The sequence below is a fragment of the Xenopus tropicalis genome, chromosome 4 (genome assembly GCF_000004195.4).
Source record: "Xenopus tropicalis strain Nigerian chromosome 4, UCB_Xtro_10.0, whole genome shotgun sequence".
Lineage (NCBI taxonomy): Eukaryota > Metazoa > Chordata > Amphibia > Anura > Pipidae > Xenopus > Xenopus tropicalis.
The window spans coordinates 111,839,262-111,865,067 of NC_030680.2; the positions used below are offsets into that span (position 1 = coordinate 111,839,262).

General features: G+C 40.2%; 1 protein-coding gene across 2 annotated transcripts in view; it reads right to left on the reverse strand.

Moving 5' to 3' along the window:
• wdr47 (WD repeat domain 47) overlaps nucleotides 1-24,766 on the reverse strand; it is a 39,568-nt gene extending 14,802 nt beyond the window's left edge. Inside the window, exons 1-7 of one of the 2 annotated variants that reach the window (XM_031901041.1) lie at nucleotides 24,435-24,766; nucleotides 15,256-15,422; nucleotides 13,121-13,204; nucleotides 10,659-10,743; nucleotides 8,939-9,741; nucleotides 2,428-2,563; nucleotides 662-840 (exon numbers count right to left, since the gene is read on the reverse strand). In XM_031901041.1, coding sequence (XP_031756901.1) covers nucleotides 662-840; nucleotides 2,428-2,563; nucleotides 8,939-9,741; nucleotides 10,659-10,743; nucleotides 13,121-13,204; nucleotides 15,256-15,413 — 1,445 coding nt within the window. In that variant the 5' untranslated portion in view covers nucleotides 15,414-15,422; nucleotides 24,435-24,766. The remainder of the gene's footprint in view (nucleotides 1-661; nucleotides 841-2,427; nucleotides 2,564-8,938; nucleotides 9,742-10,658; nucleotides 10,744-13,120; nucleotides 13,205-15,255; nucleotides 15,423-24,434) is intronic. The other variant, XM_031901040.1, reaches the window with a different exon arrangement.
• Nucleotides 24,767-25,806: the final 1,040 nt, after the last annotated feature.

Genomic DNA, 25,806 nt, shown 5'->3' on the forward strand with positions numbered 1-25,806 from the left:
TGCAGAGAATAGAAAATGAAATGTACTACAGTAAATTTGCTTTCAAAGTTCAAAATTCTCTATGTGTTTATTTTCCCTTTAATAATGGCCAGTATGGGCGTCCAAACATTGCCTGTAAAGTAATTTACCAAATTGTAGCAAAATAGTTTTATTTGCATGTAATAGAGTCTACTACCTTACACTGGATCATATCAACAAATTCATAACAACTAATGTAGCTTGACAATGTAGCAATTAGGCATCCAGATCACAAGAGTGACAAAGTTATCTGGATTTCATAAGCAGAAGGAAAGTATCCTCCAGTTCTCTGGTGGTCAGAGCTGTGGTGTGCAACCTGCCTTTCTGTCCAGTAGAACAGTAGAATGGAGTAGAAGCAGCAAATGACAAACAGCACTGAATTCTCACTCTTGTGGACATGAACACCAACTACATTGAAAGGCAGACTTCCACGCTACACCAAGCATCCTCCATCAGTTCATCTAGTGGCAGGGTGCTGGAAGTTGTTGTAAAGCATCACTCCAATGAATTGGGGTTATGTTTGTTGTAACATCTCGGGTTTGCAGAAACTCTAACCAATTACATAGTCTGCTGATAACAAAACCTATAATAAGCTATGAATTAATAAATATATACAGCATATCTGGGTCACGAAAGTGGATACCTGTTAAGAAACTGCTCAGTAAGATTCTGTGGATGCTCTGCTTCTTCAGCCTGGTTTACCCCTCCCTCAACAAGCATCTGTTGGTAAAGCTGCCTCTGCTGTTCCTTCTGTTCCAGGTGCTGCTGGTAACGTAATTTCTGACGGTAGTATTCCTCAAACTGCTCAGTGGATTCTCGAAGCTGCAAAGCATTCATTTCTTAATGGACATGCCACCATTTTAACACAATTAGACTTGGGTGAATACCCATTATTCATTTTCGTAAGGGTTTCTGAGACAGGGTAACAGATCAACACCAGTTAAAAGGGAACTTTGTCTCTTGGAAATATGAAAGTTTCTAAATATTCTGTACCGTTTCTGAAGTAACCAAGTTAAACATTACTATCCCTCTCTCAACAACCTGTCTTTTTTAATTCTCACTTAATGCAGAAGTCTGAGTCAGAAATTGATTGAAAGGTAGGTCTAATACGTCTATTGCTAGCTGATGTGTTAGAACTAACTCAAATAACAGACTACAGCACAAACAAAATTACTAACTTTGGCACAAATCCTGCATGTAAATTAACAGTATTTCCCCCAAAATCAGTTATGTTAAAAGAGTAATACCTCTTCTAGGCAATGGGTGCCAGCCACATAAAAGATGAATTATATCTGTTAATAAAAACCTGACTCTACCTACTGCATGAAGACAGAATAAAAAGAGACAGATGATGAGGGGGGAGAGTGAATAGTAAATTGGAATTGGTTATTTCAGAAACAGGACAGAATCTTTAACAGATTATATTTAGAAAGTTTATTTTAGTCAGATGAAGCTTATATAAAATTTATCATTTTTGCAATAGATCTCCTTTAAGTATAACAAAAAGGGTTTGATTCCATTTAGCTCATTATAATGTTGCTTATACCTAATAAGATAATTTTTTATTCTTCTTTATAGAGTTATGGGGGAGGGGGGTTCAGATATACCTGATCAGTTCTATACTTCGGGTCAATGTGTGTGCGTTGGTGTTTGCTTGGAAGGGATGAACTTTTTTCAACCCTACCTAACTATGTAACTTCTGTATATTTACTGGCTTGTCTACAGGATTGCCCTGTGGGGCAGAAAAGATATAATTCTTTCTTTGTTTTTCGGTTTACACTTTGGCAGCGATAGGAAATTGGATTCTGGTCAGTTCTATAGAGCTCCTACTAACTCAAGAACATGTTCTCATAATTCCGCTGGCTTATCCTAGAAATTTGAGGGTAAAATTGTATTTTTTGCACATTTAAGTTGTTGTGGCAAACAGTTTGCATACAACTTTAAATGGACCAGTGAACAGCATTAACTGCAAAAAATCAGAAAAGATTTCTAGAGGATAGGAAGTTGTGTATAGTGGTTCAACAGCCTTGTTGTTTTGTAAGAGAACTGAAGAATGAATAGGGAGTAAACGGATATTCAGAAATATGCTGTGATAATGAAGGCGATTCATGCTGTAAGCAGCTTGACTGGCCAAATCAGATTTGCTACAGTACTTTTTTCCATGGCCAGTGCATTTTTTCACTATAAGGTGAACTGCGCCCAAAAATAAAACATAGAAATTAGATTTGTTAAGGGCTGCATAAAATTTCTACCCCCACTGAATCATGCTTTCTGTTGCCCTTTAAATTCTCTTATTTTAAAGAATGCCAGTGCTAAAAAAAAAAAAAAAAAAATCTTTAAATATACTTTTTTTTATGTTTATTTTTTTAAGTAAGCATGATTATGACTATTATGTAGGATATTAATCACCTCATTTCTCTCTGGTTTCTCTGGTTTGCTTTCCTCTTCATCTTCCCCAGCATTCTGTTGGTTATCTTCTGGAGGGACGTTTTGACAAATGGTTTCACTGCTGTTTGGGGTTTCCTTTTCTTGAGGTGTTTCGCTCCTATTGATTTTAAAAAGGGTGTTAAGGATGTTAATTACTTTTTGTAGTTGTGTTGGTACACTCCTATTCCAAATTAATTTCTTTAATTAAATAAAATTATATATCTCATCAAAATCAAACCTTGCTTAATGGAATACTAGTGATAGTAGCAAATTAGGTAAAAGTTCTTACAAATATCCCTCAGTAGAGGAATGTACACAGCTTACTTTGTGATAAGAGTAATACTGTCCTTCTGTATGACAACCTTGTATTAACCTGCCACAAAAGGACTTTCTTTAAAGCAATACAAGCATTTCCTGTGTTGATGAATGTTTGCATCAGTTTGTCCATAATTTTCATTTAAATGGGGGATCTAAACAGGTTAAGCAGGTTAAGTAGGTTACAGTTTTAAAATGGACTGTTTGCATGAATTTGTCCATAATTTTAATTTAAAAAAATTAATTGATGTAAACTTACTCAGAGTTCTTTTGCAATTAACATTCATTTTGTATTTCATATGGTTTCAAAGATATTAGCAGTTTTAGACTGAATGTCTTTCTGAAAGTCAGTGTGGGTCGCTGACAATCTGACCTTCAAAGAATGCCATTGAGCCACTAAAAAGGAAATTTTGTGTACTCAAATAAATATACCCAATAAATCTCTCTCTCTTTACTCACACAGGGTACACAGGAACAGTGAGGTATAGCTATACCCAGAGCAGGCAGGGCCCAGTTCAGTTTTGTACCACAGTAAACAGGAGCGTAAGTACAACAAAAAACAAACAAACAATCTAAGTAGAACAAGAGAAGAGAAAACTACAAGGAATTACCTATCCTGGGAGGGAAGTCCTGTGTCCCCCAAAGCAACTGAAGACAAAAATATTTAATAGGGAGTACACAAATCTCTTTTTCTCCATTGTCTGCTTGGGGAACACAGGAACAGTGGGGATGTACCAAAGCCTTCCCCAATAATAGGACAGGATGGATAGGCCTATGTGGGAACTACCACTGCGACTTGAAGTACCTTCCTGACGAATCATGTGATGGATGCCGCAATAGTGCAGAATTGGTAAAATTTTATGAAGGACTGGATGGAGGTCCACATAGCTGCCTTGCACAGCTATTCTGCTGATGCCTGGTTCAAGAAGGCCCAGGACATGCTCATCCCCCTAGTGGAGTGGGCCTTGAGTCTGCGTGAGGGTGCGGTACCTGGGCGATGTAGGCTTGCAGAATGGCCTGTTCGACCCAATGAGAAATGGAGGATTTGGTAGCCAGAGGTCACCTGGGAGCTATGAGTGTGGTCTGCTCCCCTCCTAGCTTTTTGATTGTCCTGAGCAGGAAAGGAAGTGGTGGGAAGGCTAAAGTTCCAGGCAGATGTTAAGGCCCGAGGTCTCAGTAAGAAGCAAAAACGTTGGTACTTTCTAATTCTGCCGAGTTGCCCTGAGGTCCACCTCTGGCACTCCCCATATTATTTTTGGAAGATCTCCTCCTTCAGTGACCACTTGGTTGGATCCAGTGACTGTCTGCTTAGGAAGACTGCCTCCCAATTTAGAAGGCCTAGAATATAGATGGGCAACAGTTGAGTGTGGCTGGCTTTCACCCAGTGAAATATGGGTTTGACTTAGGTTAGGTTGATTGGCAATATTTTCTCCTCAAGAGTCCTGAAGAGACTCTCGTCCAGCAGAGAGATGCTAGCGTTTGGTGGGATAGGCAGATCTCCTGGAGTAAGGACTTCCGTTTCCAGGCAGAGATGACATTCCACTAAAGCTCCCGGAGGTGGTATTGAGCAAAAGGTACCACTTCTAAGACCACGACCCCCAAGACTTTCATGCAGAACCTAGCCATGTGGGTTGGTTTCATCCTGAAGGGACTTGACCAAGGATTAGAGGTGAAGAATCTTATCCTGAGGAAGGGAAACCCTCTGTGTCCGTGTCAAACTGCATCCCAAGGAAAATCATGGACTGGCTGTGAATCAGGGAAGACTTCTCCAGATTAAGGCACCAACCAAGGTCCTGCAAAGTGGTCATAGTGAGGTGGAGGGATTATTGGGTCTGTGAGAGGGGAGCCTTGATTAATAGGCTAAGTATGGGGGGTTATGGAAACCCCTGCACTATGAATCACCGTAGCCACCCCCATGATCTTGGGGGGCCGAAGTTAGGCCAAACAGAAGTTCTGTAAACTGGTAGTGGTGATTTAGGAAGGAAAAGCTCAAGTAATTCTGATGAGAAGTAAAAATGGGTACATGCAGATATATGTCCTTTATGTCGAGAGGTACTGGGAAATGACCAGGAGACATTGCTGCTATGACTGACCGGAGAGGCTCCATTTTTAACCTCCGCGGACGAATGAATTTGTTCTTTGAGGTCTAGGACTGGAAAAATGGACACATAGCCCTTGAAATGCTCTCCAGGAGTGATCATCACCTCTGTGTGGAGTAAGTTGGAGACCACACATTGGAAGGCTCTGCATTTGTTTGGTTCCTGAGGTAGCCTTGACATAAAGAAATGGTGAGCTGGACAGGAAGAGAATTCCAGGTGATAACCTAGTGTCACGATTTTGAGAACCCAGGTGTCTTGAGTGAGCTTGGTTCAGGTGTCGCAGAAGTGGTGCTGCCTTCTTCCTAAGTGGGAAGGTGAGAGCAAACATGCTGAGGTGGACTTGTCGGTGGGCTTGGTGAAAGGCTTAAGGTTCTGCCAGGAAGACTTGTGTCTGCCTCCAAAGCAGCCTCTAGATGAGGTCTACTGTCATGGGGAGGATGGTCTTGCACTCTTGTTTTGTGAGCCAGGAAAAAAATTTGCCTTGCAAAAGGAAGAATGTGACTTTGGCTCTGGAAGTAAGGTACTCTTGCCCCCTGTAGTTGAATGATAATGTTGCCAAGATCAGGACCAAAAAGAAGCTTTCCCTTTAAAGGGAATGGAAGTCAAGGATTTTTTTCCAGAGAGAAACCTGCCAACCAAAGCAAACCAAAGCCAGAGAGAATGGCGAGCCTCCCCTGCAAGAACCGAGGTCCTGTTGATGCCCTGAGCACCACCCAGTGAGGCCTCGCAGATGTAATTTTTCTTCCTTGATTTAGGAATCCCTCTGGGATAGTTTGTGATGAGGAGTCCCTGAAAGAATGGCACAATGTAGGGAATCTGACCTGGACTGGATAGCTCTACTAACCCAGGCCGTGGCCAATACTGTGCGAAGACATGTGCCCGAGGCTGAGCACAGAGAATGCAGCAGGCCCTCTCAGACGAGGCATCTTGGACTGCAAGGGCTGTGTTCTTAGAAAGCTGAATGTGGGGAGGCCCATTTAGCAGTGAGTTCTACAGAGAATGGTGTGAGAGATGCAATGGAAAAAATCATTAATTTGTGCATTTTCCACCAGTTTTAAAGGTGGGATACAAGTAGCACCAGGTAAAATGCCTGGTTTTGCAGCAGGTAATGCTGTGTTTAAGTTACTGGCTTAGGAAAAGCCAAATTAATAGGTCCCTGGAGTGAATGGAGGGAAAGCAAGAAAGACCCTCCATTCCGAATTTCGAACAGTTAACGTTTTTAGTTTGCCAGCTGTAGGGAGCTGCCTCATTAGGCTGCAAGTAAGCAGCAAATAAAAGGGCTGTGGGATTACACAGGGGAGTTGAAGTTGGTTCTTGACTCAGAAAGTCACTCTCAGAGCGGGGCACAGGGCAGGAAGGCTGCCTGCCTGTGTAAGGAACTCCCAGAGAAGCTGTGTGGAAGTAACCCTGGAAGGTGAGAGCCCTGAAGAAGGGACAAATCATAATCCTGAACTGTTTATGAACTGTCTTATGTTGATGTTGGAATGTTAAAGAATTACCAAGGTCCATGTCACAGCTCACACTTCTACCTAAAACAGCCACCTTTGGCTTCAGGTGGAGCCCTCTGTGTGCCGTCAGGTCTTAAAGTGAGAGGACCAGGGCAAAGGTTCTAAGCAAGTAAGGGAACCAGATCGTAGGATAAGGACTGAGGCAGCTTACAAGAACTGGAGTCAAGCAAGCTGGGTCAAAACCAAAACAGCAGTGCAGTACAAAGTCAGGATCCAGAAGAGAAAGTCAAGCAGGCGAAGGGGGTCACAGTCCAGGCAGAGTTCAGTCAAAGTCAGGATAAAAGCAGGGGTCAAAACCAGATAGACAAATCAGAAAGTGCACCCAGGAACTAGGCTCGCTAGACCTATAATGGGTGTTGAAAGAAATAAGCGGTAGGGGTTTGTAGGCTAGATAATTGGAGATTTAGAACAGGTGTGGGCAAATAGAGACCACCTATAGCCATCATTCCTGCCTGAAAAACTAAGGATATTATTGAAGTGAACCAGGAAACCAGCAGTCTGCTTAAATAGGCGAGAGGTAAGAAAACTGCATAACAAGCAGTGGGTTCTTCGTTCAAATCCAGGCAGGATGTTATAGTCCCACTCCTGCTGGATTATCAGAGTGAGAAGGGAACAGAGGAGAAGACTTGCTGTGAAGCTTGAAAAGAGTCTTGAAGGAGTCAGTCAGAAGTGACCTCAGGTTCCTGAATCTAGTGTTTCTAGGATTGATAACATCAGAGAGTCCAAGGCCTCCGAAGAATGCTTGGGTGACTCCTGACCTGAACTGGGGTAATATTGACCTTCCAAAAGGCTGGATTCCAGAGGCACAGGGGCAGGGATTTCATAATTTTCTTCCTCAGAAGGGGAGGGAGCATTAACTATTGGGTTACTGAGGTGAGAGTGGAGTTTATCTAGTGAGTGAGCCAGTTTTGAAATCCCAGCTGCCAGCTGGGATGCCCACTCCAGAATGGATTGCACTCCGGGTGGTGGGTTCTCCTTGAAGAAAACTGACTGTTCCTCCTGGGGGGCTCGGCTCAGCTGAGAGGAAGCAGGACCAGGGAGATCCAGGCCTTGTTGCAGGGTTTACAAAGATTACACATGGGATCTTTGTGACCTGCGAGTAAACGTTTGTGGCATTTGGCAGAAGTATGCCTAGGTGACTCCTAGTCCTTCTGATCTGAACTAGGGTAAGTTCACCTTCCAAAAGGCTGAATTCCTTAGGCATGCTGATGAGGCTGTCCCTTGATTCCTCAGACATGGTGAAGGAATGTTGAAAGTTTGCAGAAAAAATAGTCAGTGAGAAGGAGGCTTAGCACCTCCTAATGGTACAAGCACTGCGCTGTCCAACTAACCTGCAGCAGAACAGAGCCCTCAATTGTATATGCCTGTTGGATAGAGGTAGCAACTAACCCCTTCTGTGTGTGCTGTGCTGGTTAGAAGTGGTGGTCCAGGGGTGCTGGGGTGGTTATGGCACCAATCCAGACCAATCTCCACATTAATCAATGCGGGCACGTGTGTTCTAGCGCCTGATGGAACTTCTGTAGTGAATCAATGGCTGTGCTCTACTGTTACAGTACTAGACACAGCACAAACATGCAGGCGGCGGGGGAAGGGGCAGATCCTTCCAGGGCTCCCAGCAAAGAATCAAGTAGCGTTTGCCCAAATCCCTCACCAAAACCCTTGGAAGGAAGGCTGTTTGTGGGGAGAGGAAGAGAGAAAGATGTATACTTACCTGATGAAACTCTCAACTCCCCACTTTTGCCTTCCGGTCAGCTGACTCTCCTCCTCTGGGGGAACGTAGAGGTTAGAAAAAGGCTGGGTTGCTTAGTGCAGTAGTCACATAGCGGACCCCATAGACGGTTCCATTCTGGGAGAGGCAAGGTAAAAACACCCTACTCAGTGCAGGAGTTTTGGACATCGCCTCATGTCAGAATAAACTTACTTACAAATAGGAAAAACAAAAAAACAACTCAACCTCCTGAGGACAAAACATTTACTGAACTGGGCCCTGCCTGCAGGTGGTACAGCCAGTGGAGGAGGAGCTAGTTCTTCTTGTATTGTTGTGCCCTGCCTCCCAATGGTACCAGCTATACCCCAGACAATGGAGAAAATAAATGTAAATTAGTATACTTACTCAAAAGACAACTCTGAGTAAGTTTACACCAATTATTTTTGGGTTTAGATTCCCTTTAAATCAACTTAAAGTTAAAAAAGCAACAATGACCCAAAACTCCACAACCATAGCGTTCTATTTAGCAAGTTACAAAATTATACATTTGTTTGTAGTGATCACTCATCAGATGCTAAATAACACATTCATCAGTGGTTCATCATATTCATCAATGGTCCCAAGGTGAAACAAGTTGTTCACCAGATTAAAATACAATCTGGAATACAGAATGTCAGTATAATTTAAATGAAGGGAACAAGTAGCCACCAATTCATATTCCCTCATAACCTGTTGATCCAAGCAGATTTCTTTTTAGAATAAATCTTATTGCATTATATGATACACATTTTGTTAAATACATATTTCATAGTGTCTTCTGGTGCTTTCAAACAGGCAAGAAATGTATTTGGGTCAACTCCTACCTTTCTGATGACTCTTCATAGATACTGTGACAATCAGTGCTCTCTAGCATGAGGCTGCGGCTGAGGTTCTGCACACCAGGATAGTGAAAATTTGCAAAGGAGTGGGACATGGGGGACGTCTTGCTTCCTGGTTCTACTGATCTCTTGTCATGGCCACTCAGTCCACAAGTCAAGCCATCCAGAGCTGGGTTTAAAGAGCGAGACATGTAAGCATCGGCTGACTGGGGGCGCCTTATGGGTGATGAAGGATATGGAGACAGCTTGCTGATGAGAGGAGTGAGAAGATCTGCATAAGCAGCTTTACTAGGCTTCATTAACTTATCTACATGGATGTTGAGTATCTTCTGCTCAAAAGCACAGGAGAAAACACCAGGGGGCAAATTCTGGAGCCATGAGAGGAGACTCAGGTCTAGATCATCACAGCCATTGCCACATAAAAGATCAATCCCTAACAGTACTTCACTTTCAGTGATTTCTTCCCCAGTTGCCTTGCTTTGGCAGAACTCCACACAGCACTCATACAAAAGTCCTTTCGCAATAAGCTGGAACAGTCTATTATTACTAGCTTTAAATCCAGCTTCACTAAGCTTGCGATCAGCAGGAATAAATTCTGCCACCATTGCACATGCCTCCTCAAAACAGTTTACACGAGCTGTGCTGGGGTTCCAGTCTTTGAACTCTGCATGATTAGTGAGCCGTGGGAGGGTGAGAAGAAGACACAACTTGCTGTAATCCTCCTTGGAGGAACAATATTCTTCCAGTGTGTGCAGGCACTTAACAGCTTCCTGCATTGTAAATTCAAGCTGAAATGAGAACAGACATTTATTAAGTAGAAAATATAAAAATATTGTACATTTACTCAAAGCATGCACCAGCAGCCCCCAAAAATTAGTCAAAAAATCCAAGATGGCTCAGTTTCCAGCTCTACCTGGGTACTGTGTAGGTGACATTGTATGGCACATGCCAGAGAATATAAACATTAAATGAGGGAAATTTTGGGCCAAGACAGTGGTGTGCATGGGAAAACAGTAGGGCAACTATTTGCACTAACTGATCCTTTGGGGCTTTATCCCCACCCCTTCAATAACATACTATTTTATAAAACTCTGAAGCCACCACACCACGTCAAGGTAAACCCCATATGAAGGTCCTTACTATTTCCCTCTGGTAATATTTGTTTTCATTGAATCACTCGGGAAAAGTATCTCCTGACCAAGGCATTGGGCTCACATGTTTATTCCTCCCCCACTGTAGCTTTTATAGAGAAGAGAAATCACCCAGACCAGCACCCACCAGGACAGGATTAACCTTGATGTGGTATGGTAACTTATTTGAATTATGATAACTCTGTCAATAAAAAGCCCTATGTGCACTTCCATAGATACTAAATTACTTATAAAAGCAGGGGACCAGGTAATGTGCATTAACCACCCCCTTCCTTTCTGCAACCTGGATAACCATGCTTTGGAGGAAATCCTGAGAAAAACTCACTTGTCTCAAAAGGTTACACGACTATGAGTCTTAGTTTATCATTAAGATGATCACAAACTTAATTCCTGAAAAATGTAAAATTACTTTCTACCCAGGGCTCAGGGCAAGAACCAGAAGGTCCAAATATTTATTTAAGTTGGGCTCTTGGTGGTCAGCATTTACTTCTGCATGGATGAAAAACACACACGTTTAAAAAAAAAAAAAAAAAATACTAATACACAAATCTTACATGATGTGGATCCTCCTCTGCTGACATTGCATTGTTCACACAAAGTGCCTCCAAAAATTTCTGTTTCAAGATAATATAGCGAAACCTGCATTCAGAAATTCAGTGTTATTTTTGTCTATTTTTTTTATCCAACAGAGTAAAGAGTACAAAAGAATGAGACAAGGGGATACTGCCTCCATCGGATTGTGCTACCTCCCACACACTCAGATCTTCTCACAATTCCACACTGCTTACCTCTATAAATATGCAAGGAAACTCTTCATAAAAACAACTGGTGGAATGCGCACAGATGAAGGCAATACTAAACTGCAAATTTACTGTTTATTCATGGCATGTCAAGACACAAGACACTTGATAAAGCAGTCATAATAAGCAGCTTCCCATTATTGATTTGTTCACAGATGATAAACCGGAAACTACCAATAAAACTCAAAAATAAAAACAATTTTAATTGAACACAGAATTTAAATGGTAACTATAATTAATGAATATTAAACACTCTGGAATTTACGAATATGGGTTTAAATTCAGTTTTTCATGTTTATTGGTACTTGATTTCCTCTTTAAAATAAGCATTTTAAGTTTAATTTAATACTATGAATTTACATGGCATTTTAGCTTCCTTATATAAAGTAAGGGTTTATCGTTGGTTAGTCTGTTATTGTTTCTTAGCTCTTTCTTTCCACACCCTTCATATAGATTACATTTAATATTAAAGTTATTTAGAGAAATAAAATCAAGACTATAAAATAGACTGTGGACATTATTTTACAGACAGTACCTATTTAAATATTTTATTATACTACTTTGTATTTATGTATTAAGTTGTAACAGCTCCATATTACAATTGGAAAGGCAATGTACATGGGTGACCAAGGCAGATGCACTGGGGTCACTTCACTGCACAATAGGTACAAGAATTGTCATGTTTTACTATTAAGTAGAGAACAAAAATGTCATCACACTCTGCAAGATTAATTTATAGAAGGAAAAAAAAGGTGCAAAGAGTAAAAATCAGGAGCAGGCTACCTTGGTTTTTTGCACTTAGCACCCACCCCACTGCCAGCACCTGTGGGTCCTTTCACTCCAAAATGGAGCACATGCATGAATACAGTGCTGCCTATATAAAGCAGTGTAGCATAGGGCTGCCTTGTGCCTGCCAATGCAGTGCTCTTTACCTCATGCTGGATATTTAATCAGTAATGAGTACAGGTATGAAACAGATACAAGAGCTTTCTTATGAGCACAATTTTACTCCAGCATGTTTACTTACCAATATAACTCATTATATATTTTTTGTTCCCAGTTAATGTAATTTATATTCAGCCATTTCTAAGCCATATGATTGTGTTCTGCTGGTTCAGGCCCATTGGGAGAACAAAGAGTTTGTACAGTGCTATTCCTGGCTAATTACAGTGCCATTTATAATAAATATAATTTATAATACAGTGTTTTTTTCCATTTCATAACACATTCTGTCTTTTAGACTTTTTTTCCCTTTGCTTATATTTATTATTGTTCAGGTTACTCTGCTAAATTAGTTTGAGAGATGTCATATTTAGGCATACAGAAAGTGTCTTCTGAGAATTTAAAGGCTCAACCCGAAGGACTACCACCACTATGCAATAATGCTTTCTGTGTGGTAAAGCATTGCACATTAAAGTGATTCTGTCATAATTTTTATGATGGGCTTTTTATTTCTAAATTACACTGGTTACATAGCAAATAATTCACTCTACCATTTACAATTTTATTCTTGAACCAACAAATGTAGTTTTTTTTAGTTGTAATATTGGTGTGTAGGCAGCCATCTCAATGCTTTGTGCCTGATTCTGAGCTTTCAGAAGGAGCCAGCGCTACACATTAGAACTGCTTTCGGGTAACCTATTTTTTCTTCTACTCCCATGTAACTGAGTCATTAACCAGACTTGGATTTCCGATATCTACTGGGAGCTGCGATCTTGCTCCCTTCCCATTGTTCGGCTGCTCAACTGCTAGGAGGGTCACGTGGTTGTGGCACCCTGGGAAATTAAGAATATGGCTAGCCACATGTGAAATTTCAAAATTAAATATAAAATATCATTTTGAAAATGGATTTCAATGCAGGATTCTGCTGGAGAAGCTCTACTTCTAAAAAACATGTTTTCCCATGACAGTATTCCTTTGAGATATTCTATCTATAAACTAATCCAAGCATAGCATTTGCTTTTTCAGGTATATGAAGTTTGCACCTGTTCTAGTAAATCATAGCAACCAATGAGCAGACAGCATTTACTAGTCTGTTGTTTAAAGACATGTGACTGTATTACTGTCATAGCAATAATTATGCCCATAGCTAAAGAGTTTCTGCAGCCACTACCTCTAGAACTACTCTGGTAAGTTGCACAGAAAAGGTATCAGTTAATCAAATGACATTTCATCACACATAATCATGGCACTTGTTAATATGAATGAATTAATACCTTTTTTTATCAAACTTCTCCATACACTCCAGAGGCTGGATAAATTGAAGGACTTCATCCCACTGTCCATCTAAAATCAGTTGCCTACCAAAGAGAGAGAGTAATTATGCACAAATATATCTAGTTTAAATATGTCCCAATTGGCACCTGCAGAAAAACATTTAAACAAACACAACTCTACTGCAATCAAAACTGTTCTGTAATACAAATAACAAGTGCTTTTTCTTTAAAGGGATTCTGTCATGATTTTTACGGTGTATTTTTAATTCTAAATTACACTGTTTACATAGCAAATAATTCACTCTACTATGTAAAGTTTATTCTTGAACCAACAAATCCATTTTTTTAGTTGTAATATTGGTTGTAATATATTAATATGTAATATTGTAGTTGTAATAGTGTCTTTCAGCACTACAGAACTGCTTTTAGATAAGCTATTGTTTCTCTTACCCAATATACTTTCAACAGGACCCTAGTCACATAAAAGCAAAACAGGGGTTTCTCTTGCTTGGGTGCTATTCTAACATCTACCACTAGCAAGCAAGCAAGTTTATCAATATAGGTATGGGACCTGTTATCCAGAATGCTCGGACCTGGTGTTTTCCGGAAAAAGGATCTTTCCGTAATTTGGATCTCCATAACATAGGTCTACTAAAAATCATTTAAATATTGAATAAACCCAATAGGCTTGTTTTGCCCCCAATAAGAATTATATGATAGTTGGGATCAAGTACAAGGTACTGTTTTATAATTACAGAGAAAAAGGAAATAATTTCTAAAAATTAGAATTATTTGTTTATAATGGAGTCTATGGCAGATGGCCTTTTTGTAATTCGTAACTTTCTGGATAACGGGTTTCTAGATAAGGGATCCCATACCTGTACAAACGATTTTTTTTTTCACATCTCTATAATGCTGAAATCTTCTCCATTCCTCAGGAAACCTGCTTTTTGGAACTGGGATATCAGAAATCATTTCCTCTCATTGTATTTAATGTATTGGGGGCTACAGTTCTCACTGCTTCTGACTGTATTTAATCTATTTGTGGTGCCACTGTTTCTCACTGTATTCAATGTATTTTTGGTGCCACCACTTCTGTTCCTTACTGTATAATGTACTTGGGATGTTATTTTTCATATAAATCAATGTACCATTATTTACAAGTGCATATTGTGTGTATACAGGTATAGGATCTGTTATCCAGAAAGTTCTGAATTACAGGAAGGACATTTGCCATAGACTCCATTACAAGCAAATAAGTCTAGTGTTTCAAAATGATTTCCTTTTTCTCTGTAATAATAAAACAGTACCTTGTACTTTTTAAGATATAATGAATACTTATTGGAGGTGATATGATCCTATTTGGTGTAATTATTATTTAAATTATTTTTTAGTCAAAAGGTATGGAGATTCAAATTATGGAAAGACCCCTTATCTGTAAAACCCCACGTCCCAAAAATTCTGGATAAAAAGTCCCATACCTGTACATCCTTTATTGTACAAGCTTATAAAGGCTAATGGCATATGGGAGCAGTTTTTCCACAGCGTATTTTAGCTGGCAGAGAAAAGCCCAAAGCCACCCTAAATTATTGTGTAGCAATATAAACAATTTGCTTGCCAAAATGCAGGACAGTACTAGCAGTGCCTCCATGGGCTAACAGCACTATCAGTTCAGGTAGCTGAATCCTTCAACCGAGGTGTCAGAGAGCTGCTATCTTTTAAACTGCCTATTCTTTTGATGATTGGCTACTGGGGGTGAAAGGAAGAGGTGGAGGTAATTTCACTTCAAATTGCAGTGCAGCAGTAAAGAGTCACTTAAGTTTATCACAGCACAGGTCACATGACTTTGGTACCCTGGGAAATGAAGAATATGGCTAGCCCCATGTACAATTTCAAAATTAAATATAAGAAAAATCTGTTTGTACTTTTAAAAAATAAATTGCAACACAGGATTCTGCTGGAGAAGCTCTATTAGCTGATGCGTTTTGAAAAAAAGCATGTTTTCCCATGACAGTATTTCCTTTAAGGGCACAGTCAAACTCAACCGCTGATTAGCCGCTATAGGATATTGCACTGATGTAAATGTACCCAGTATTATTGAATAAAAGCCACTGTTTATTTAACTATAGATATACCTGAGAAATAGCATGTCATCAGAATACAGTCCATTTATCACCCCGCTCTCTTTTTCAAGAGCAAGCATGCTGATGTGCAGCTTTTTGGCATTCAAGAAGTCTAAAATTAACTTCGTAATCTCCACTTCTTTCACATTAATCGTTTCCTCAGCTGTCATTGCAGTGGTCTAAAAAGGAAGAAAGAATAAAAAAACAGTGGTTAAATCAATTTAAAAATGTAAATATCTAGAAACAGGTACATACGTGATATAAATACATTAACATTTGGATGCTGTAAGCCAACCGGATCTCAATCAGGGGGTCAAACGACCCTTTCGCCTTAGGAATAATTTTATGGTTGGGGGTCACCACAACATGAGGAACTGTATTAAAGGGTTGCGGCATTAGGAAGGTTGAGAACCACTGCTGTAAGGAGTTGGGTAAATGTTACTTGCAAGTACAAGTCCATGACAGGTGCCAGTTAAATGTTTTTTTGACTACACTAAAGGCAAAAGAGCAGTTATATATTGACAAACCACACTGCCACAACAAATATGCACAGAAATACAAAATAAAGAGCACAAATCAATCAGGAGCTTTATTATTATTAGATATTACTGTATAGCTACATTAACACTTTTATGGATCTCTGGCAAAATCCCTTCACTAATGATTAGCAGAAGTTCAACTCCCAGTTTCGAAAGCTGCTGAAGGAATGATGGGAAATTCTTTCAGCAGCTTTCGAAGCTGGGAGTTGGAAGCTACACCATCTGGAGAATTAAATTCTAGCCTAGTGTTTGATTATACCAGGAGCCTTTTTTAATATATATTGAAGTACTGTACTGAGTTTACTTATAAAGGGACATATACAAATTCAGGCCGTTTTCAATGTATCACATTCCTGTACAAGCTTTATTTCCAATGTTTCTTCTGTTTGAAGAAACCCTGGCCCAGTAACCAGAACAACAGGAACACAGTGCTGTGATGCTAGTGGCACATTTTTAACTAAATACAGGCGACCATTAATTATAAGATATAATTAATGGACGGTGACCATTAATTATAAGATATATACCATATCCAGGATACATATGGGGCACTACTGTTATTTTTTCATTATGTTCCTGCTCCTGCTAACACTGCTCACCTGACGAAGGGGATGCCCCTGCAACATTTTTGTTGTTGCTTTATGGGACTCAATAAACACAAGGGAATTGCCTCCGACTTTCATTGCCTTGTGTGATGACTTATCCCTTTCCTGCATTGCTGGGCGAATGCTGTCTCTCCAGGGTCTGTGCACCAGGCGGGATTGCTGACTAAGAGGCCTGGGTGTGCTCGTGTAAACTTTCTACTATGCCACTGCATGTCCACCATGTCTGGTGTTACCAGCTGAAATGAATGTAACCATGGTCATCTAGACAGGCCCAAGGAAGGGTTTCAACTGTTTTGGGGATTTTTTGATCAGTTATTAAACAGGTTAAATATTTTATTGGCATTACAGGTTACAAATGAACTCTGTGAGCTTATTGTTTATGAGATTTCATATGACTGCACAAGGAAAGGTACAAACTAAGTAAGCTTTATCAGAAGGGTCTATGCAAATACAGCCATAAGGACTTACAGTAATGCACCTCTATCAAAAGAAACACAGGATTTCTTGTCTCTTTTTTTTTTTTGTAAACATGATGTTCCAGTTTCTGACTTCCTCTCTCAGAAACAGCCTTAATTCCTGGGACCAGAGTCTGTGCAGTTCTCTCCTCTCTCCCACCCAAATGCCCCCTCCCTTAGGAATGTGTGATCTCAGCTATAATGGTTAGAGATTGCAGGAAGAAAGCCACTTAAAATGGCAGCTGCTATCCTAAGCAAACTGAGAAAGCTTCTAAAGCTGAATTCTCAGGTATGTTAATAGTTTCTGCAGAATAAATATATTGTTCTAGGTGGCACTAATGTGGCAAATCTATTGGCAGTAAAATGCCAAAATGACTTTTCTTCTTCTTTAAGTATCTGTAAATATTTCTCATAGATACTAAAATAATTCAAGTCATGTGTAGTCATCTTGCTTTTGTTATTTGAGACACCATTGGGAGCACGTATCCTCCACAGACCATAAGTACGGTAGCTAGTGCAGTCAGTGGAGAACACCCCTTATGAAGCAAAGAGTATGGCATTATGAACTGCTGTTGCAGCTACAGTACAATGAGGTATAAGCCGAGGTACCTAATTTTACCTAAGAAAACTGGAAAAACTTATTGACTTGAGTATAATCCTAAGGTGGGAAATGCAGCAGGTGCTGCTAAGTTTCAATAATCAAATAATTAATATAGGACACTCAGTGTGACCCCCTGTGAACTCTTCATAAAGAGAGAGATAAGAAAATGGGGAGCCGCTGTGAATTACTTTGAAGGCATGTTGCCGTTTTGGAGCTGCTCCACCCATGACCTGGTACAACAAGCTCAATAAAAAAATCCTACGTAAGACTTAAGTTTATCTTTACGCTGCCTACTTAGAGACACAATATGGATATCAGGGTGCTTATGGAAAGCCAGCCAGTGGAAGGCTATAGAATTTTGAGGAAGCAGTGCTTATTATCAGTTGCGCAACCTTACTAGATGAACTCTGCTACCTCCTGTTGCCCATGGGGACGGCTGTCAGGTTATGCTAAGAGCTGTACATGGATAACAGATAAAGGACTGATGTTTTGCCACCCCCATCCATGAGTCGATATACTCTGCGCTGACATTCATCTCCCCCGTGTCATCTAATGTTATAGCAAAACGCAGCAGCAACACTAGGTACATAGGTGGAGAAAAACTGAGAGCACCAGGGAGCCCATTCTGGCTATTGGGCAGAATATTCCTGATAAAAAAAGAAATAGGATTAGGCCTCAGGATTAGTAAAGAAAATATTAGAGGGGATAGATAGGTAGATCCTCCTTGACCTATTACATATAAGACATCCTCCACTCACAGCCTACAGCTATAAGTTCATAAAATCAGAGAGTCTTTGAGTTACTTACAGAACCGAAACCACTCCCATGACAATTTCGACACATTCGTCTCCCCCGTGTCTGCCCGCCCACCACCGCGTTCGCATGTGCGCGCGTGCGTACACTCGCAGATGCGGGCAGACACGGGTGAGACGAATGTCAGTGCAGCGTATATCGACTCGAGTATAAGCCGAGCACATACATTTTTTGTGCTGAAAACCTCGGCTTATACTCGAGTATATATGGTAAATTCTGGTGCTGTTCTGTTCATAGGACATTACTGCTTTACAACAATACATCTCCCGCTAAAGGCAAGTGCCTTCTTAATTAGTTGAAAAAGCATTAAAATACACTCAATGAGGAAAAAAACATTTTAGCATCTCATAACTTAACATTCAGGGAGGAATTGACTCTGGTAGATTAGACACTTAGCTACAACAAACATGTTTCATTCAAAGTAAAATTGCTAGGCAGCTATGTACTCTGTGTTTGCATTAATAGCTGACTGTGCAGTGTTTAAATAAAACTAGACAAAAAGAAGAAACAGTGTTTAACAATTTAGTGTTCAAGGAAACGTGGAAGAATGTGGTGGCCAAGCTTTAAACAAATACTTTGAGAGCAATTTATGGCCAGTTTATGGCCATTATTTGTAGATGCATACAGGACCATTGGCCAACTGTATTTCATGTAATAAAAGTCACAAAGCTTGCGCCAGTCATAGTAACCTGTAGCAACCAATCAGATAGTTACATAGGGTTGAAAAAAGACCAGAGTCCATCAAGTTCAACCCTTTCAAGTGAACCCAGCACACACAACCTATACTAACCTATCTATAAACCCACATACATACACTATATATATACAACCATTAATACTAACTGTAGATATTAGTATCACAATAGCCTTGGATATTCTGATTGATCAAGAACTCACCCAGGCCCCTCTTACAGGCATTAACAGAATCTGCCATTACCACATCACTAGGAAGGGCATTCCACAACCTCACTGCGCTCACCGTAAAAAAACACCTACGCTGCTTCAAATGGAAGCTCCGTTCCTCTAATCTAAGGGGGTGGCATCTGGTGCACTGGTCATTTTTATGGGGGGGGGGGGGAGGAAAGAACATCGCCTATCTGCCTATAATCATGTTCCCATGCAAGCGCCTTTTTTCCAGAGAAGATATAGTTAAAAAAATATATATATAGTAAATACTACCTGCTGATTGGATGCTATGGGTAACTAGAACTTGTGCAAGTTCTGGGACATTTATTACATTGCTATTAAAATAGGTTTTATGTATACACATTAGTATGCCTATTTATAAACAAAAGGTATGTTCTTTTTAATTGTACCCCATGCTAATGTATTACACATCATTACCATGCTGTCATGTTAACACTGTATTAGTATTGATTCCACAAAAAAATGAAGATTCAGTTTCCAGAATCAGCAACCAATCCAAAGCCAACTCAGCCTGAAATCCCAAATTATTAGTAACCTTAAAGGGGTGGTTCAACTTAAAATAACTCAAAGGTGAACAACCCCTTTAAAAGTTAAGTTTTAGTATGATGTAGAGAGTATTATTCTAAGACAATTTGCAATTGTATTCATTTTTTATTGTCTGTAGTTTATTTCAATCTTGTTCATGAGCTCTCCAGTTTGGAGTGTCAGCAGGTATTTGGTTGCTAGGGTCCAAATTATCTGAGCAACCAGGAAGTGGTTTAAACAAGAGACTGGTATATGAATACGAGAGGATCTGGATAGAAAAAAAAGGTTATAAAAAGTAACAAAAAAATAGTTTTGACCACTGGGGTCAATGACCCCCATTTGAAAAATGGAAAGAGTTAAAAGAATAAATCATTTAAAAACTATAAAAAGTAAAACAATGAAGACCAACTGAAAAGTTGGTAATCAGCTGAAATCCCAAGGTAATCAAGGTAATCAGCTTGAAAAAGAAACTAAGATGTTCTGAAAGCTTGCTATGATTATCTTAGTTAGCCAATAAAGGTATCCCCTTTATACCACTTTTGTTATTTTTTATTTCAAAAGGGTTACCCTGTAAACATTTTGACTGGCTAGCACGGTACATCACCTTTTCCTGCCAGTCCTTTTCTATTCTCTGTCCTGGTAGCTCTGGGGTGTGAAACAATGTAACAAACACCAACAGGTTTTACAACAGACCTGACTTGCTGGAGGAGACTGACACTTACAACATTATTTAAAAAGTAACAACCAGGAGTTCAGCAAATGCTGCTTTCTATAGCAATTACATTTACAAATAACTTTCAAAGCAAAAATCTTTTTTTTTTTCTTTTTTATAGGTTTTGAATTATTTGCTTTCCACTTCTACATCTTTACAACTTTCAAATACAGGTCAGTGACCCTGGCAGGTAAAAAAATGTGAGGCTCTGTGAGTCTACAATTGTATTATTATCGTTAGCTATTTATTTAGGTCCCATCTTATTCATATTCCATTCTCTCATTAAAAGCACTTGCTGGTTTCTAAGGAAAACAAGACCCTAGCAACCAGATAGCTTCCGAAATTCCACACTGGAAGCTCTTCTGAACTCAGCAGCTCCCTAAACAAAAAGCTAAAATCAATTGCAAATTGTCTCACAATATCATTGCCTACATTATACTAAATGTTCATTTAAAGCTGAACAACCCCATCAACATTTTGTACATAAATGGGCTTGCACACAAGAATGAAAAGTACAATGGTAGTATTAAAATTTGTTATCCTTTATGTAACACTTTCAAAAAATTATATTTATCAGTTTTAATCAGTACAAATAAAGACAATTACACATGATCATAAAAATACATTACATACCACAAAGTTGTACACAATGAAGGAGAAAGATACACAACCCCTTCAACATTACTATACTTTATAATAAATAGCAAATGTTTGCACACTGAGGCCCACACTCGGTTACAGACTAGAGAAACAGCCAATTAGCAGATTGTGCCATAAATAATTGAGAGAGGCTAGATCTTCCACCTGGTGTGGGGGACCATTTAAATGAATGGGAAGAAAGAGGGGGAGATGTATTTCTATTGAATGATACAGCAAAGCAGGAATCTGTTTCTCTCTAACAAAGGAAGTGACATTTGGGCTGAATCTGTCCCACAGGGCGTACATAGTGGGTGGATAGAATGACTCTGAAGAGGGAGCTTCCCACAGCTGCTTCTCTCCCACTAAACTATCTGCATTAGAATGACACAATCTGGCATCTAAGCCTCTCCTCTTACCCAGATCTGTGTGGGACCAGCTTCTACTGACATTTTGCAGGAAAAATGAACACTGAATGAAACTAAAATGGAATGACATTGTAGAGAACAAACATTTTTATATTGTAAGCTCTTTTGAGCAGGGCCTTTACCTCTAGAATGGGCAATATTTATATATCTACTCTGTATGTTCAGTGCATGCCCCCATTTAGTGTACAGCACAGTGAAATATTCTGGCACATAATAATAATCATCTGATGGAAATGGGTGCATTGTTTCTACTATATTCAGCAAAGCTCAGTGCTGCCTTTATCTTTTTTTAAAAACCCTGCCATTTATACTATATGAGGTAAGACATCATGCAAAGTATTATTACTATAACTGTAAAGACAAAGTATTCTAGTTCTTAATTGAGTAAGTTTAAGTTAACTTCTAGTATAATTTAATGATGATAATGTCCTGTTCTAGCAACCAGATAGTTGTTGTCATTCCAAATCAGAGAGCTACTAAACAAAAAAGGTTAATAATTAAACAACCAATAAAAATTATGAAGGTCAATCCCAAACTGTCTCAGAATATCATTGCCTACATATACTAAAAGTTAATGTTAAGGTGAATTGCATCATTATAGTTTATGTTCTCATTCAACTAGTTCTTACTGGGAAACAATGTACATACAAGTTGTTTAAGGACTAAACTCCATGGGAGCTTTTGTCGGATGGTGCTGGATCAACAAAATGCTTCCTACATGACGGATGTAGTCGCATGGGTCAAAATATAATCTGACTGTAAGTAAAATCTGATGTGTAAACTACATGGAAGCTTTGGCATCTGATGCGTCATGCCTGTCAGAAGGGAGCACTGCATGCAGCGTCTTCATCCAATGAGATAATATCTGATAGTGTCTGACAGATTTTTTTCTCATTGAAATACATTGACTGTTGGATGTAGATGCAGGAACAAAACATACCATCCAACTTTATCTGATCCGACTTTACATTACAGATCAGATTTTGTTAATTCCCCCAGTCTGTCTCTGTCTCACTGTTACAGATAAAAAGGAGTTCATTATATATAAGGTATAATAGGAAGGAATTACGGAGAGAAGACACATGCATTGGTAAGTCAGTGCAACTTTAAAAAAAAAATTTGCATCGACTTATACAGTACCCAATGGCAGGAATGTCACCGCGACTAATAACCCCGTGGCTTCACCCTAATTGAAGACACATGGAGCTACTAGTAGCAGCTACTTTTTCACGGCTACTAAACGCCAGAAAATACCCTGCCATAGTCAATACTAAGAATTGCCTCTGCTAAAACACACGTAGAGACAATTATCAGTAAATCATCAGCAGTCTGTTTTAGTAGCCGCAACAAGTAGCTGCTACAAGTAGCTCTACATGTCTTCACAATATATGTAGTAACTGCCGCCTTCTCCACTCACAGTTGCACTAATAAACTAAGGAAGTTGGATCATGTGTAAATGACCTCCAAGTTTCACTGTTCTGCATTGCTTAGTGCACCAAATGCCATAAAATTACTGTATTTCTATAGGAATATGCAATATGTTGCATTTAACGTCATCAACATGCATACAAAAGCAGTAAATAGTTATCATTATAAAATAGGCACAATTAATAAAACAAAACAAATTACATTGTACCTATATTCACCATCAGTTATTCCATCTAAAGCAGGACATAAACTGAAAGATCTACTCATTTGGTGCGGTCACCAAATGAGCAGATCTTTCTCCGATTTGCCCACCTTAAGGTTGCTAGATATTGGTTGGGAAGGCCCATCAGGGTGCCCCATATATGGGCAGATAAGGTGCCTAAAGGCTCCTGCAGGCAACTTTGCGCGACTTCAGAAAATGAATCAATGCGAAGGACTTTCCACCAACTTCTATCATTGCTTGTGAAAAGCCATTTCGGAGCAGTTAATCGCCCGTGATTGTTTGCGCCTGAACCGCTCTTGGAGTTCTTGCCCTAAATGTCCCATATCCAGCTCTGAGCATCTTCTGACATGCTTGTCTATTGCTCATTATCTCAAAATCTCAAAAGAACTGTGAAGTTATTGTGAGCAAATCCCATTACTTTAACACTGACAAAGTGCTACAATATGGAGCCCCTGAAATACTTCAGCTTTGTGCTGATGGAAGAAATTGAAGGGTGTTATAGAGTGTAAACAGACACTGGCTGGACAGCACAGCATTAAATTTATATCCCACAACGTACACATCTTTCCTTGGTAAAACAAAACTTGAAGAATGATACGGCTTCCCTATTTCAAAAGGGTTACCCTGTAAACATATGTATGTATATTCATACGCTACAAGGACGCTCAGTGATGTACAATCTAACACAATTACACACAGGGAGGACACGTGTTATAATAAATACAATAAATAAGTATAAATATACAGAGATTAAGTGCCACGTGGTGCGAGACACAGTAGGAAGGAGGTCCCTGCCCCGTAGAGCTTACAATCTAAGTGGAATAATTCAGTTGTTGCCATTCAGTGCCTAAATATCAGCGAGTGCAGTGTTACTATTGTATTTATAGAGGAACATAAAAATGAAACTGCTGGGACCCTACAAGTATGGGGGCCCATTGGGGCACATAATAACAAGTGGTTTCACACGTCTCATTCTCATAGCTGAATCAGCCCCACAATGATTTTGCTGTGAGGCCCAGTAAATGATTTGCAGCCACTAAATGTCGGAGTATCCTACATGTATGCCAGCACTCGGTGCTATGTATAAGCGTAACGCTTCCAGTAAATAATCCGGCAACGCAGGATGCTGGGAAGTGTAGTTCCAGAGAGCCTTTGTCAGCAGTCTGCGCTTGTCACTGAATGTATTTATAATGTTACTGGATAGAATGTGTATGTGGTGCCAATGGAAGGATGCCCATAGAGCACTTGTGAGACACCACCCCAGAGACGCACATCCAGCCGCCCTTTCTCCCTCCGTACCTGGCTCCCTTCCCCGTTAGTCCGGCGCTCCAGAGCCCCGTCAGGCTCCACCCGCTCCGTGTTCTCCGTTTGTGTTGTCGGGCAGCACCCGATGGCTTCCACTGTGAAAGCGGCTTTCCTCTCCCTTCCACCGGCACAGAATGTCGCTCCTAGGGCCGCGCCGCTTCTTCTCTGTCTCTCTCTGTGCCTTTGCGGTTGTCAAGCGGATCCGCAGACATCCAATCGGAAAGCAGCTGTTTGAGGACCCAGCAATTGCGCCTGGCTACAAAACTGCCTGCTGGAAAGTCTGCCTTGTCAGAGCGGGGTTAGGGGGAAAGGGCTGAGATATGGGGGTGAGTTAGGCAAAGGGGAATATAAAACTTGTTGGCTGGAGAGAATGACACAGGGAGGGCGGCACAAAATCAAGGCTTCACTGATATACAGGAAAAGAGGGAGAAAATGAAACATGGAGAAAGGGAGAAATCTGGTGTATGGGCAAGTGAGGAAAGGAGATCAAAATGTTATATGGGAAGGAGTAAGAAAGGGAAGTGAATGGAAGAAAGAGAGTGCTAACTGACAGAAGGAAAAGGAGCAAAGATGTGCAGACTAAAGGAAAAAAAGGGGGTAATGGAAAGGACAGAGTGGCCTATAAGAAGAAAGGAGGAGAGAGGAGTGAAGAGTTAATAAAGAGAAATGTGACTGAAGCGATGCATATGCCATCCCACCAGCGATTTACATTCTTGCCAGTTGGATGGCATGTCAGGGAGGTTTATCACAGACGACTAATCTCCCCATGTGCCACTGCCCTTAGAGTAAAGGTGGCCATAGATGGGCCAATATTAGCTGCCGATATTGGTCCCTTAGACCGATTCAGCGGTTTGTCAGCCTGTGTATGGGCACCAACGACGGGCCTGCCCGACCAACATCTGGCCTGAAATCGGGCAGATATCAATCGGGCAGGTTAAAAACTGTAGTCGGATCGAGCCGATGCGGTCCCCAAACCGACTGTGCCCATTATCGTCATTTTAATTCAATTGTTTGGCCCCAGGGCCAAATGACCGAATTAGCCTGATATCGCCCACCTGTAGGTGGGGGATATCAGGAGAAGATTTTCTCGCTTGGCGACCTCGCCAAGCGAGCAGATCTTAACATGTATGGCCACCTTAAGGGTGAAGACACATGGAGCTACTAAGTAGTAGCTACTTGTCACAGCTGCTAAACGCCAGAAAATACCCTGCCATAGACAATACTAAGAATTGCCTCTGCTAAAACCATACCCCCCAACTGTCCTAATTTCCGCGGGACAGTCCCTCTTTTGACAGCTCAACCCACAGTCCCCAATTCTTACTGAAAAGTCCCTCATTTCCCTTTGATCTCCTGCACTGAAGCTAAA